The following is a 14,100-nucleotide window of genomic DNA, read 5'->3' as shown; positions in this document are numbered from 1 at the left end:
ATGAGGCAAAAGGTCATTGATGAGTGTCATGCTCCTCCGTATGCAAGACATAGAGGTATCATACCTTCTATGCGCATGATTGGGCGCTATTGCTTTTGGCCTAGTATGCGCAAGGATATTGAGGCATATGTACGTCCATGTATCACATGCCAAAAGGTCAGGTTTGATACGCAAAAGGCTCCAGCTATTGCCTATGCCCTCGCAACCATGGGAAAGTATTGCAATGGACTTTATCATGGATTTGCCTCGTACTCAGCAAGGCAATGATGCTACCATTGTTGACAAGTTTAACAAGCAGGCTCACTTCTTGCCCGTTAAGAAGACCATTAAGCCTGAGCATATGGTCAAGATATTTGTGGCACAAGCGTTCAAACACCATGGTATGCCAAAGTCCATTGTGGGGAATAGAGATCCCAAGACTGCAAGCCTCTTTTTGAGAGCTTTGTTTGACAATATGGGCACTAAGTTGGACTTTTCATCCCATAACCTTGGTTTTGCCCAAATTGATCGTAAGGTCTTTCTCCTTGCAAAATCTGTTCAATGCATTTAAGTTTTTCTGTAAATCCTCGGCTGAATCTGAGATCAAGACAATGTCGTCAGCATATAGCAATATGGGCACTACTGTCTGAGCCAATGGTGAACCTCTTCCTCAGAAACTATCCACAAATATTGCGATCTCATCAATGTATAGGCCAAAGAGTGTAGGTGAGAGTGGGCAGCCTTGCTTAACCCCAATAGTGCTACATATATCTCCCGAGGTCCCACCAGGTGCACGTACTCGGCCGAGTACTGCCTCATATAGTGCCATTACACCCCATATCATCTCATGTGAGAATTGGAGCTCTTGCAAGTGTCCTATGAGACGGGATCGAGGGATGGAGTGAAATGCTTTGCAGAAATCCACAAAGCAGCAATACACATGTCTCTTTGAAAACCTTGCCTCCTGTATGATAGCCCGTAAAGTAAAGATATGGTCCAGCGTGGAGAATTTTCTCCTAAAGCTTGCCTGGTATGATGCTCTGTTTCCCATCCTCTTTGCCATAGAGCTCATCATGTCCTCTAGTACTGCCCCATAGATTTTGGCCATTGTGTGACTAATCATGATAGTCCTGTAGTTACTTGGGTCTCTTGCTTTGTGGATGGGGATAATGGTGTTGGTAGTCTAGGAGGCTGGGAAGCCTTCACAGAGTGCTCTGTTTAAAAGACTAGCAAGAATGGGAGCCAATACGTGGTGCCCATGGGCAAACTGTTCCGTGTGTAGATCCTCATGATCTTTTGCTCTCCCATTATGCAGCTTTTTAAGAGCCCTAGTGACATTGGGGGAACCTGGTAGAGAGCTTAGGACGTGCTCCTTCCTTTCGTGGCCTCTTACGGAGTCTTGCTTTCTCAAAGTTCAACAATACCCAATCACTCTTTGATATCCACCTCTCTGCTATGCTTGTCGGCAGCCCTCTTATGCTTATCTTGTGAACGAGCAATGGCTGTTCGCACTTGTGCAAAGGCAACATCAAGATCTCTAACATACTCATCAGCTGCAAAGATCTCATCCTTAGTGCGTAGGATAGGTGGCAATATCACCTTGCCATTCAACACACCTTATGCAATCGCCTCACGATTTTCTTTCATATATAGAGATGCCCCAATGGAGATTGTGCGGAAGTATGTGTACCTAGGAGTCACTTTTATAGGCCCTTTGTTTTGCATGACCACAGTTGCCACTGACCAACTTGCGAGGGGGTATGCCTCCCTAGCCTGTATGGAGAGACAGTGTTTCCAGGCACATTTCCAAGAACCTCGCACTAAGTGCTAGCTCTTCGATACTCTAGTACGACCAGCGGCTATGCATGGTGCAGGCTTTTGGGGGCCAAGCCTAGGGAAGGATCACTGGAGGAACACAGAGAGGCTACAAGTGATGATGTTGTCCCACATGATCAGGAGTAAGCCATCTGTACCACGTGACATTCTACATGCAGAGTTTGAGGTGGCCCCACTGGTTACTGATGCCTTTTTTCAGACTATCACTTATATTCAGCATGTATACACGTTTGATAGAGATCGCCTCCCACGCCTAGCACTAGAGTCCTCTATGCAATTATACCACGATAGGTACAGGAAGCAATTGAGACGAGCTGGACTGCCCTCCTCCTCAGCAACACCGCCACCACCATTACCGACACATGCATGGTACTCTGAGGTAGTCGAGTGGTTTCATGCACATCGCATACAGATGGACCATTCCCCCCCGTTTCAGTATAGCCTGGATTCCCCCTACCTTGATCTCTCACGACAGGAGACCAACCGGATCATCCGATTAGATCTACTTGGGCTACACATACACCAGACATAGGTGTCTCCGTCAGAGATTGGTAAGAAGTGTGAGTTCTACACAGATCACTTCTTGAGACTCTCCGAGGATGGATTCTTTGAGATACCGGGATACATACAAATACACACGTCACATGCTATGCATATCACGATGGGCCACCTCAGGGTATCCTCCCACCGCCTCTCAGAGTAGAGACTGGCAGAGCTCAAGATATCCCACATGAGGAGAGGATATACATAGTATGCATCACAGGAGCAGTAGAGGATGAGGCCCATTATATGTTCAGTTGCCCGGCTTACTATGAGATACGGGGGAGATTCCACTGCCACTTCCGAGAGGGATTTGGACCACTCACACAGGTGATACAATTTGAGGATCAGGGGTGCTTGGGCATGTACTTGATGGAGATTAGACGACACAAGGATGTAGTGTTGAGGCAGCATGCTGAGAGACAGCCCCGGCTCTGACAAGACACCTCAGAGAGAGCCATCACAGATTTCTTTGTGGTACACACATCCACATCGGAATCCACTGCCCACAACAGTTCCTCTACTACGACATCAGAGCCCACCACCCGTACCCACGCGCCCCAGAGGAGTTCTTAGCGAGAGATCTCGATCCAATCTACGAGCCAGACGTCCCTGACCCTGAGCATTAGGACCCTCCACCACACAGAGACGGACTCGTGAGGTTCTCCGTCGACATGACACGCTCCCATCACAGAGGCCTGACATTCACTCCACCATCAGATCGGCTTTAGCCGAGGCAGGTATTGTCATTAGCTGATCACAGCTTATCTCACTCTACACAGGATAATCTATTGATCACATGTACTGTCAGATGTTTCCATTTTACTTTTCTTTCAGTTTTCCATGGCTCACTATATCCATGGTACCATTGTATTACTTTTGGTCTCACAAACCCTTGGGGTCTTCCGTAGACGTTAATACAACTTTCTTTTTCAAATACGTTTGGATGTTGGTGCATCATCTCTCTCTCTCTCTCTCTCTCTCTCTCTCTCTCTCTCTCTCTTTAATCTGCAAGTCGACCATCATCCAAGAGCACTTGTTTGTTGCCGTACAACTACACAACCTATTCCTATTGCCGTACTGCAGCCGTACAGCCCTCTTGTTGTGGTGGTGTACCTCTCACACAGTGTAGCACGCGTCGAGCTAGGACCGTGTGAAACAATGAAGCATTTTTTTAAACTTGAGTTTAGTGAGTCTTTTGCAATCCTTTAAAACAACATACATGAATCTAAAAGAGATGTAGTAGAGACGACACCAAATGGGATCCCGAATTACTCACTGAAGGGGGCCCCCCTTGCAAGTAGGAGTATTTGCTTTATTTCTTCTTCTGGAGAACTGTATACAAGCTGAACTGTGTCCACAAACTGAGCGGGACAAAGCGACGGAACGCTAGGCAGAACTGTGCATAAGCTTTAGGCGACTTTGAAGCTATCTTCGAAGGGTGAAGGGGAATAGTTAAGAGAAGTAGTGGAAAAATGGATCAAGGCAATGGAAGAGTATTTTGATGTAACTGGTTATAACGAGAAGAACAAGATGGCTCTCGCCAGATTAAAACTTGTGGAAACAGCCAGGGTCGCATGGAGGAACCATTGCGAGACAAACCGTCGACCGAAATACCCAGACTTGGTCAGATCTTGAAGCTTACCTCCGGAAGAGGTTCTATCCTTCGGGCTTCCTAGAAACCAAAATGAATGAGTTCTTGGAACTGAAGCAGGATAGCCGGATGATTGAAGAATACCATCTGGCATTTGCCCTTCTCCTCAAATATTCTCCACTTGTGGATGAAGAGTAGCTAATGGCCAGATTCATACGAGCGATGAGCGAGCCATTGGACACTTCAGTGAAAAATGCTAAAACAGTCTCAATGGCAGAAGCTGTCAGAATGGCAAAGGACTTTGCCAAAGCATTTTTTGTTAAGGTCCCGCCGAAGCCTGCACCCTCAAACTTTAAAAGGTTCCAAACCCCGGGAAGTGCTTCAAACTTTCCACCCCCAAAGAGGCAGCAAGGAGCACAAGTATGGCTGTAAGTATGCACAGGCAAGAGCCTAGGCACACATGCTTGACTTCTGATAATAATCTCTGGTTTATGTCTAATGATTTATGGAGTGATCTGAACCTGTCCTTTTATATGCTTCAGGGTGCCCAGCCGGCTGCCCTTAAAGCATGTCGGCTGGCATCAACTGGCTTAAATGCCAAGTCGGCTGCCTTGGCTGGTCGGCTGGCTACTAGACGTGGCCTACACGAGCCCCAAGACCTCAAGGGCCTCCTTAGCCTCCAGATATGGAGTCGGCTGAGCCTAAAGGTGGCTAGGGGGTTGGCTACCCCCTTGCAAGGCAATGCCCATGCTAAGGCTGCTTGGGGCTGGCCTTAGGGCTGGCCCCCTTCTACATGGAATGCAACTGAGTGCCTATGATGCATCTACTGCTATGACTGGCATCTACATGCATCTGAATGATGAAAACTTGCTGAATTCTCCACAGTGGGTTAAGAGGACTGACCTGAAACTCAGGCTGGGAGACTGACCTACATAGCTCGTGCCTGACATGTCCCGGACTGGGCTCACAGAGGGGTCACTGCATATGACAAATAAATCCTAAAAGGTACTACTTCTCTACATGATTCTTGCATTGTTGATAAGCTACTTTGTCACCGTGTACCACAGTGCATGGGTGCGCGTGACACACTGCCCTACTGTTTACCTCTGTCATACCTGCACGTGCTGCTGTTCCTACTGCTGTGGGCTGACTAAAGCTGCCGTACAGCCCAGTTATCTGCTGTACTTTCTGTACCAGTTGTTGAACTGGCTGTAGCTTTTGTAACAGTAGTGGTACCTGCAGCTGTTTTTTGTGTACCTGCTGTTGCATATGTTGTAACTGCAAAACCTTCTGTTCTTGCTCTCAAAAGTGCTGTACCACCTAGACTGTCAGCTGTAGCTGTTGTACTTGCATCTGCACTTGCTGAAACAGTTGCTGTGCGTACAATAGTACATGTAGTACTTGCAACAGTATCTACTGTACTTGCTTTGGTACTTGTACCAATTGTACCAGCTGGACACCTAGTTGTACCTGCTGAATATCATCCTATATCTATAGTACCAGATGTATGTGCTGTGAACCGGCACCAAGTGTACCTGTTTGAGTACATGCTATTGGAAACCGTGTCCTAGTACCTATTCGTGTACATGTACATGTTCGTGCACCTGTACCTGTTTGTGTACTCGTACTAGGGAGGCTTGAGCCACGGTCTCTGCAAGGGTGTGAGCCAGGCTCTAGTACGAGAGCGCACGTTTGTGAATGGTCTCACAACAGCAGTTTCGCGTGCACTTCCCTCCAAGTGTATGAGATTGGTGACCAGGCTTCTTTGACTCATTTGACAAGTCCAACAACGGCAATCTAACATACTTTTGTTTGGGTAACTTGTCTTCATATTTGCATTGCATTGGATTATTTGGCTAGCAAGCCCTTGGCTTTGTACAAATTAAATACTCCAAGAATATACTTCAATATTGACGGCGGGCCGGTGGGGGGGTTGTCAAATCGCGGCCCCAATGGTGGTGTATTGTGCAGTGCTTGTCTCTTGCAGATTATCTTGTGCAATGATGTATCATTCAGTTGTTTTCTGCATTGTGGCTATCACATTTTAAGTGTTGACGCATGTATCGTTCACGAGACGGGGCCCCAAGGATGTTCACACCTAGCTGGTGTAGTTACACCACCTGCAACTGATCACTGACAGCCTACAGCTGCTCCAAGTCCGTCCTCAGTTCCCCTTCCTCCATTGTATGGTCCTTTACAATGGCCTTTCTACTCGTAGTCCCCCTTATCACTGGGGCAGACTTTTCGTTCGAAGCAATATTGGGCTTTGTGGTCCTTACTTAACACTTGCCTTTCACGGCCCAAGTGGTGGTGTACTGTGCAGTGCTTGTCTCTTGCAGATTATCTTGTGCAGTGATGTATCGTTCAGTTGTTTTCTGCATTGTGGCTATCGCATTTTAAGTGTTGACGCATGTATTGTTCACGAGACGGGGCCCCATGGATATTCACACCCAGCTGGTGTAGTTACACCACCTGCAACTTATCACTCGCAGCCTACATCTGCTCCAAGTCCGCCCTCAGTTCCCCTCCCTCCACTGTATGGTCCTTTACAATGGCCTTTCTACCCGTAGTTCCCCTTATCATTGGGGCAGGCTTTTCGTTCGAAGCAATATTGGGCTTTGTGGTCCTTACTTAACACTTGCCTTCCTTGAAGTAGGCATGCTTTTTCTCCTCCGTCAATCCCTAACTGGACCGTTTGCCCCTTGGCTTCTTTTTCAGAAGCTATATTTCGCTTTTTGAAGTCCTTGAAATCCTTCTACATTGGTTGTACACGATTTTACTGATTTTGGATAGCATTGTCCCTCCCTTTGGCGATGCTAGAGTCAATCGTCTTGCACAACCAATCGACATGAAAATTTTTGGTGGCGAGACCAGAACTACTCAACTGCTGCATAATGCTATTGGGTACAACTCTAAGCCTTTTTGTATGATAGGCGAGAGTCTTGATTCGAACTTCTACTTCTTATCATTGTTTGTGATCTTCATGAAAGGAGTGACCCGTAGAAGTACCCTTTTAAAGTTATTGATGTAAGAAGTGATGGACTCGTCCTCCTTTTGGGAAAGCCAATTGACGAGGAGTTCGGTCTTGACCATCATCATCAGCTAGAGGAATTTCAGACTTAGGCCAGTATCGGGTCTTGTGCATAGAAGATTCTTGTCGTGAAACTGCTAAAGCCTCTCTCGATGAATCACGGACTTGATTCTGTCCTTTGGGGCTTGCAAAGAATTCAATGGAATGGACTTCCTCAAGAAGAACTCACCATCCTGGTCCTTAAAATATCTCCAGTCTTTGCTAGGACAAAGCTAGTTCACGGGGTTCAATCCCATGTCCTTGGCATGCTCCATGAAACTCTCATCATCCAACTCTTGATGCTTGCTGGCATCCAAAATCTGCTTAATCTCTGGGGTTCTACGACATAACGTTCTTAGCTCGGACCTCTCTGCACAAGACCTCTCCTTCAGCCCCTAAAACGATAGCTTGTACTTCCACAAGAGAGGTCCCTGCCACATGTGTCTGAATGGCTTGCCATAAAGCTTAATCCCATTGAATAGAAAAGAAAAATTCCTTTTTGGACTGTCTTCTAATTCACAAAAGGTGAGGAAACAAGACTCTGATACCAATGTAGCCTGTCGGGGGTGTTTAAGGAATCAACTTTAAGCATGAATTATGACAAGATGACAAATTGATAAACTATTCCAACATTCACATCAACGACAACAAGAAAATATAATGAGATACTGGACACCACACTAGGGGCGATCCCCCTTTGTAATACTCATATCAGCAAGGGAGTATTTATGTGCACATGATGGCGGGACCCCTTTTCGATTTTCTTCAGCCACAAATATTGGATCATGTGGTTCTGTGATTTGGGCAGCATCTAATGCTCCACCTCAACCAAAAACAAGGCAATCTACTCTGCATACTTCTTGGCACCCACAAAGGAAGGCCTAGGTGGATGTTGCAGTTGCCGCGTTTTTTTACTCATATGGGATGCAGAGGCAGGTGAGACAAAAAACAGCCCCTATAATCTGAGAGGTGGAGTGACGGTGTGGAGTATGTGGGACCAAAGAATGTGGTGAAGTTTGTCTCCATTATGTTTCCTCCGCTTTGAAGCCTTTGTGGAGCAATTTCAGCAATATACTTACCAAGATGAGGAATCGCCTTGGGACCCAAAGAGCTAATCATCTCATGTTTGTTAATGCAAACTTACGTTTGCTAACCAAGAGGAAGAATGAGTACACACATGATAAGTACATCGGCTTCCACAAATCATAGATAGACACAAGCTCTACTATTCCTCCCATTCTTAAGGAGCCGGATGGGGATGAAGATAACGATGAGACAGTGGTAAAAAATGAGCAGGAGGACAAGGAAGACGAGGAGGTGGCACTTGAAGTCCCAGATTACATGGCATTCCTTGCAGATTGAGACATCATTCATGACTCTATTTGTATTTTCAGCTTTTAGTATTCTTATGTGATTTGTTTTGTGATGCATTTAGTACGCAGTTACCAGCACCAGAGCTTTATGTAAACAGCATGATGGCTTTTGGATTATGGGGAGTTACAACTTAAAACTCTTGACTCTTGACTCGTGAGTGATAAAAGCCTTGAGTCATGGATGGTTCTTATTTACTGTAAAGTTTTAAACTTGATTCTCAGAGGCGGCATGGGGACAACAAGAACCGACTTCATGTGAATGTAGTTCCTAATGTCAAGGGGGACACAGGTCATGCCCCATAGGATTGACACATCTGCAAGGCTTGGGAACAAATTAGAATCATCCCGCACGTTTTCTATTTGATGATTGTTCCACGGATAACTTTATCTCTACGGAGATGGCTGCTTCTCTGGGTTTGAAGATGGATTACAAACGTCCAGAGATTCATGCATATTCAGCTTTTGTTGGAAAAGTGACATTGACTTGATCAAGAATCATTGAGACTTCTCAACTAGCTCATTTGGGAGCTTGTAACAGGTTTTAGCTATTAACACAATGGCATTACCCCATAGGTGTTTTGATTGATAACTAGCCAGCCAGATGTAATTTCATGGGGGTTTTCTAATTCTCTAAAGCTTAAGAGTTATTTTTAGACAATACACGCTAGACAAAATGTCATGAACATGAGGATGCTTCTAACGACAGGCTTTCCTAGTTTCTAGTAATATAAAAGTAAATGTTAAGTGAAAAATGCTAAAGCATAAATCAACAAGGCCCCAATCAATCATGCCATCTGTGGAGAAGCAAGAGCTTTATACCTTGATGAATTTAGCAGCTTCTGGTCCACTTTGCAAGTCAAAACTGCAACGGCCATCACAATGAATATATAAAAGTCGAGATTTTGCAAGATCTCATAAATGCTCACTTTTTCCATTTTGTATGCACATAACTGCTAATCAACTTTTAAACTAACATAAATTGGAACGCTTAAATACAGGAAGAATCTGACCATAAAACTTTAAAAGTTTTTCTCCAACGCTTAAAAGCAGGAAGAATCTGATCATAAAACTTTAAAAGTTTTTCTCCAAATTTCTTGTTTATACAGTCCTTCAACGTACAAATATCTTCATGGATATCCAAATAGGAAAACTCCTCCCTGTTGTGAGTACTGATTCTCCCCACAACAGGTCTTTAACAGAGATAAACGTGGGGCATTTAAATATTTACCTATACATGTGCAGAAATAGCCAGTCCAAAATACAGTAGTAGCACAAAAAGATATGGTACAGTTGGTTCAGCAGCAACAGCACAAGGAATGTACCGTCAAATGAGGTCGTTTGTGCAACCTGTACCTTAAGAGCACAGGCAAGTACAGCAGCCACAATGGGATCATCAACAGCACGGCCAGATACAGTCGAGTACAGCTGATGGTACAGCACAATCAGTAGGTTCAGCCCAGGTACAACAGTGATAGCACTGTGTACAGATGATGTACGGCCTGGTACAGCAGTATTGCCAGTTTTTGAGCAGCAGTATCATGTATGGCCATGACCAGACACGTGCAGCAGTACAGCTGGGCTTGGAAGAAAGAAGACGCTTTTAAAAGCATCCCCCCCTGCCGCATCTAAACCTTTAAAAAGATACCCATATCAATACTTGAAAGCTGCTAACCTGAGAACCAATGATTCTGATGGAAAAGAAGGATAAATCCACGCGATTATAAATCAAATATCTAGTTTTTAACAGGATAGTGCTTAAGGACAAGTATTCTTCCATGATTTCATATCAAATACATGGTGCAATGTGCTTCACCAAAAGCAACCTACAACCTGCAGATCCAGATAAGGGAGGAAGATGTTCCTAAGATGGCACTTAGGACAAGGTTAGGTAAAATGAGTTCTTAGTGTTGCCTTTCAGACTAGCCCAACAAGAAGCCCTCCTTCATTCAGCCCCTAAAGTATTTAAAAAATGATTATGAGCACCTTGCTGAAATTTATGAGGCAATTTCATTCTAGCTTCAACGTTTCAACATCGAAAACTGAGGAATTTGTTCTCAATCACTACAGGAGAAGAACCTTCATGTTTTACCAGAAAGAGTTCGACTAATGTTCACCTATCAAGATATTGACAACTCACCCTGGATTACACTCAATAAAGCACTTTTTAATCAGAGAATTTATATTTGACTCTCAAGTAGTGTAAAGATGTACGTTTTGCCTCCCTGTGCCAAAGAAGTCTACTAAAAATATCATATACCTGACATCAAATGATATCGTACTCTCAGTCTCTACGAACTTCACGATTGGGACCCGAGCCTTTCCAATTACCTACACACACAAGCACCTATGAATAGTGACCTATGAATAATGAGTCATCACCATGCAAAAAGCTTTCGTCAATCTTCTCTAAAAAAGAAACATAGATGCATTCTCTCTCTCAACTATATATGGCATGACACCAATCTGTCACTCAAATTCAGCAACCTGCATGTTTTTAGCAACCCCCTCTTTTGTCAAAGCTTTTGCAAGAGCTTTCAAGCCTGACTGGGTGTGACTGCAACCAGAATCAAGAACCACAATCTACACCACACAAGCGAGCCATTATGTTATTTTCAACACGAAGATAAAAAAATTAATGCAAAGTAAGGCACTATCACAGGAAAAAGTTGTTTTGAATGAAATCAGTAAAAGAATTATGCGAAACTTTGGAAGTGCTAAAGCACTCCCCACCCCCAACCCCCCCACCCACCCCCAAAAAAAAAAAAACAAAGGACTCCAAGTCAATAAGTATAACATCCTGAATCCAACCATGCAAAATAAAGGCTTACATCAATATCACTTGCAGGCAAATACAACTCTGTTGCAAAAGACCCAAAGACATTCACCTGCCAAACAAAGTGAGTAGAAACCAAATAAAACTATCATTTTATGACAACACATCTATCATTCTCAAGTACTTGCAAAAATTTACTTTTACTTGATGGCGTAGTTCACATCTATCACAAGGTGCTTTAGAAAATTTAGCATACTTGACATTGCTTCCAAATAGACTTGATAACTTTAGTAACCCGTTGAACTGCCATTGCTCGTAATTGATGCTCCTCTGATGTGGGTGAAATCAGCTCACAGAAGTCCACAATCTCTAGCATCAACATCCAAGAATAAGATTGACTTTCAGTATTGTACAACTGCCCCCCTTGCCAACAATTAACTAAAAAGAATTCAAGTCCAAACCATCAGAAACTTTATGAATTTTACCATTATTGATTCTGTTTAGCCTCACTACTGAACACATTATGCAATTAGATACATTTAAGCACTAAGAAAATACATTTTGAGCACTTGTGTGTTCAGCACAGCCAGGCCAGCGCATAGCCAGGCTTGGGCGCACAGAAAACAGTCCCAACGAGTTGGTTGTGCGCCCGCAAACCCCCCCTCCCCTTGCTCGTCGTTGCTGCCTGCGCCCCCTCTCCTTCCCCCTTCGCCACCCTACTCATGCCTGCACCCCCTCCCTTTGCCGCACGTCGCACCCCCCCCCCTTCCCCCTGTCCTGCCCGCATGCGCCCCCCTTCTCTCCCCCTGCTCCCGCCTTCGCCCCCTCCTGCTCCCGCCTACGCACCCCCCCCCCCCCCCCCGGCTCATGCCTCTTGTCTTGTCGCCTCCCCTTCTTCTGTCGTCGTCAGCAGCGCCCTCAGCTTGTGGCCTTTTCTTTATTTTCGGCAAGTTTTGACCTCTTCTGGTCTTCGCCCCCAGGTGGACTCCATGGCAGCCGCTCCATCTCCCCCGACCGAGGCCACCGTTACCAGGCCTTCTTTGCAAGATGGCAACACAACTTCAACCTGGCATCCGACCCTCTAACTGGAGTTTCAGGCTTTCCCATGACAGTCTGCTTTCCAAGCCTCAAGAAGGAATACCTTCCTCTTCTCCATGTGATTGGTGGTGCCATCGGGAGAGTGATGGAATCCCCTCCCACCGTTGCCTCGGCCCTCGCATGAGCAGCCGGGATTCCATCTCTCCGCATTTGTGTTAGATGGTGACCTCCAGCCTGGAGGTGCTACTTTTTGTGTTCATGCATACCTCTATCGCAGTACCTCTGATATATTCGGTAAGCTGTACCCTAATCCTCAAAATTAATTATCTTCATTGTGATCGATGGAGCACGGAGTATGCATACTAAACAGAGTGGCAGCACATGGAGGGCAGGATCCACGCCCACTTGGCGCAATTTCGCACAAGGATGGATTGTGACTATTCCCCATCTAAACCCGCACCCAAAACTCTTCAAGTGGAGGGTGAGAGGAGAGCTTCAGTGAGCTATGGTGGGGGGACCTTGTCATGTGCACAGTGTGTATCTACCGTGTGCTACACGCACACAAGACTAGTTTCGAGGCTTGGGGAAGCTTGGAACTAGGCAGGCTAATTGACGAGCTGAGTTAGGGATATAATAACGAGCGGGCACCCAAGTATGGACGGACGGGCACCCAAGTGTGGACGCCCGATGACCGGCCAAGAGCCTATAAAAGGGTGGCCAAGGTTAGTTATTGGGATATAGAGAGTCTCGCGAGTTTGTGAGAGCTCTATGGTCTTGGAGCCTGGATCTACTGCAGACGTGCACCTGCTTTATGCAGCCGAGGCCGGCAGCAGTCTCGAGGCCCGCGAGGATAGCTTCGTGGCGGTATGGGACGTCGCGAGGAGGAGATTGGTCGGTACGCCATCCTAGTTAGCTTAGCTCGTGGCTCGGTGGGGGCAGCCAAAACTGTGGGCTTCCCCACAGCTGTCATGGTTGGGAGGTGAGTCAAGCCTGCACCCCCTTGTTTGTTTGTTTGTTTGTTCGTTTGTTTGCAGGATTCGAGTCTCGAACCAAGAACGATCACGAGGAGATCCGTGGGGATTTGACAGTAGTATCAAAGCATACCTCGTGAACGAGCAAGTCGGTAGGTAGAGAAGATGAGGTCGAAGAAAGGTATGTGTTAAAAAGCTTGCTGTTTTTTTCTATGCATACTGCTGTTTTCAGAAATAGTATGTGTTTTTCTTCATCAAAGAAACCCATGTTGATGGGGATGGTAGATGGTAGGGTCGTTTGCTTTGCAAAGAAGAGAAGAGATTTGTTTGTGCAGTCGCATGAACTGCAGGGAGAGAGAACAGAAAAGCACGATGCTTTTTTGGTTGAACGCGTAAGCGAGTGCTGGTTGACGTGTTGCTGGCGGGTGTGCATACTGGTCGAGTTGAGCAAGGTTGACAGTCGCCCAAGAGTTGAACGAGGCCCTACTGGCGGGCGCCCAGGCTTGTGTAGGCAGGTGAGTAGTCAGGCGGCCAGGCCTGCATGACCAGGGGCCAGGCCTGCGTAGCCAGCCAAAGGTACCGATGCCGATCTTTTTGACGATTTTGTGTCAAAATCAGATTTCCAAGAGTTCAAAGTAGCTCTCGAAGCTTCTTCATCGGAACGTCAGGCACAAATCGCAGCTCAAATGCAAGCTTTGCAAAACTCCATCGCTCTATTGACCACTACCCTCTCTACTTTTTCGGGTATGGATACCTTGGCTTCAGCTTTAGGCCCCAACATTACTCCGGAACCGTTCGGGGGCGAGCAAAAGCAGCGCACCAAGGAGATAGTGGACACTTGGCTACATAAGTGGCAAGTTCACTTTCAGTTTCATACATATGATGATGGAAAGAAGATCCAGTTAGCAGCAGGTTTCCTGTCTGGC

General features: G+C 45.8%; 1 protein-coding gene across 1 annotated transcript in view; it reads right to left on the bottom strand.

Annotated features, from left to right (window-relative positions):
• Positions 1-14,100, bottom strand: part of LOC147634178 (Nucleotidyltransferase family protein) — a 67,298-nt gene that overhangs the window by 36,700 nt on the left and 16,498 nt on the right. The window contains exons 2-6 of the mRNA XM_086805331.1: positions 11,422-11,534; positions 11,221-11,277; positions 10,877-10,972; positions 10,650-10,720; positions 9,212-9,254 (exon numbers count right to left, since the gene is read on the bottom strand). Of these exons, the coding sequence (XP_086661457.1) occupies positions 9,212-9,254; positions 10,650-10,720; positions 10,877-10,972; positions 11,221-11,277; positions 11,422-11,534 (380 nt within the window). The remainder of the gene's footprint in view (positions 1-9,211; positions 9,255-10,649; positions 10,721-10,876; positions 10,973-11,220; positions 11,278-11,421; positions 11,535-14,100) is intronic.

Source organism: Cibotium barometz, chromosome 11 (assembly GCF_041138505.1).
Source record: "Cibotium barometz isolate CiBa-2024 chromosome 11, ASM4113850v1, whole genome shotgun sequence".
NCBI classification, from domain to species: domain Eukaryota; kingdom Viridiplantae; phylum Streptophyta; class Polypodiopsida; order Cyatheales; family Cibotiaceae; genus Cibotium; species Cibotium barometz.
This window is presented reverse-complemented; position numbering and strand designations above follow the sequence as displayed.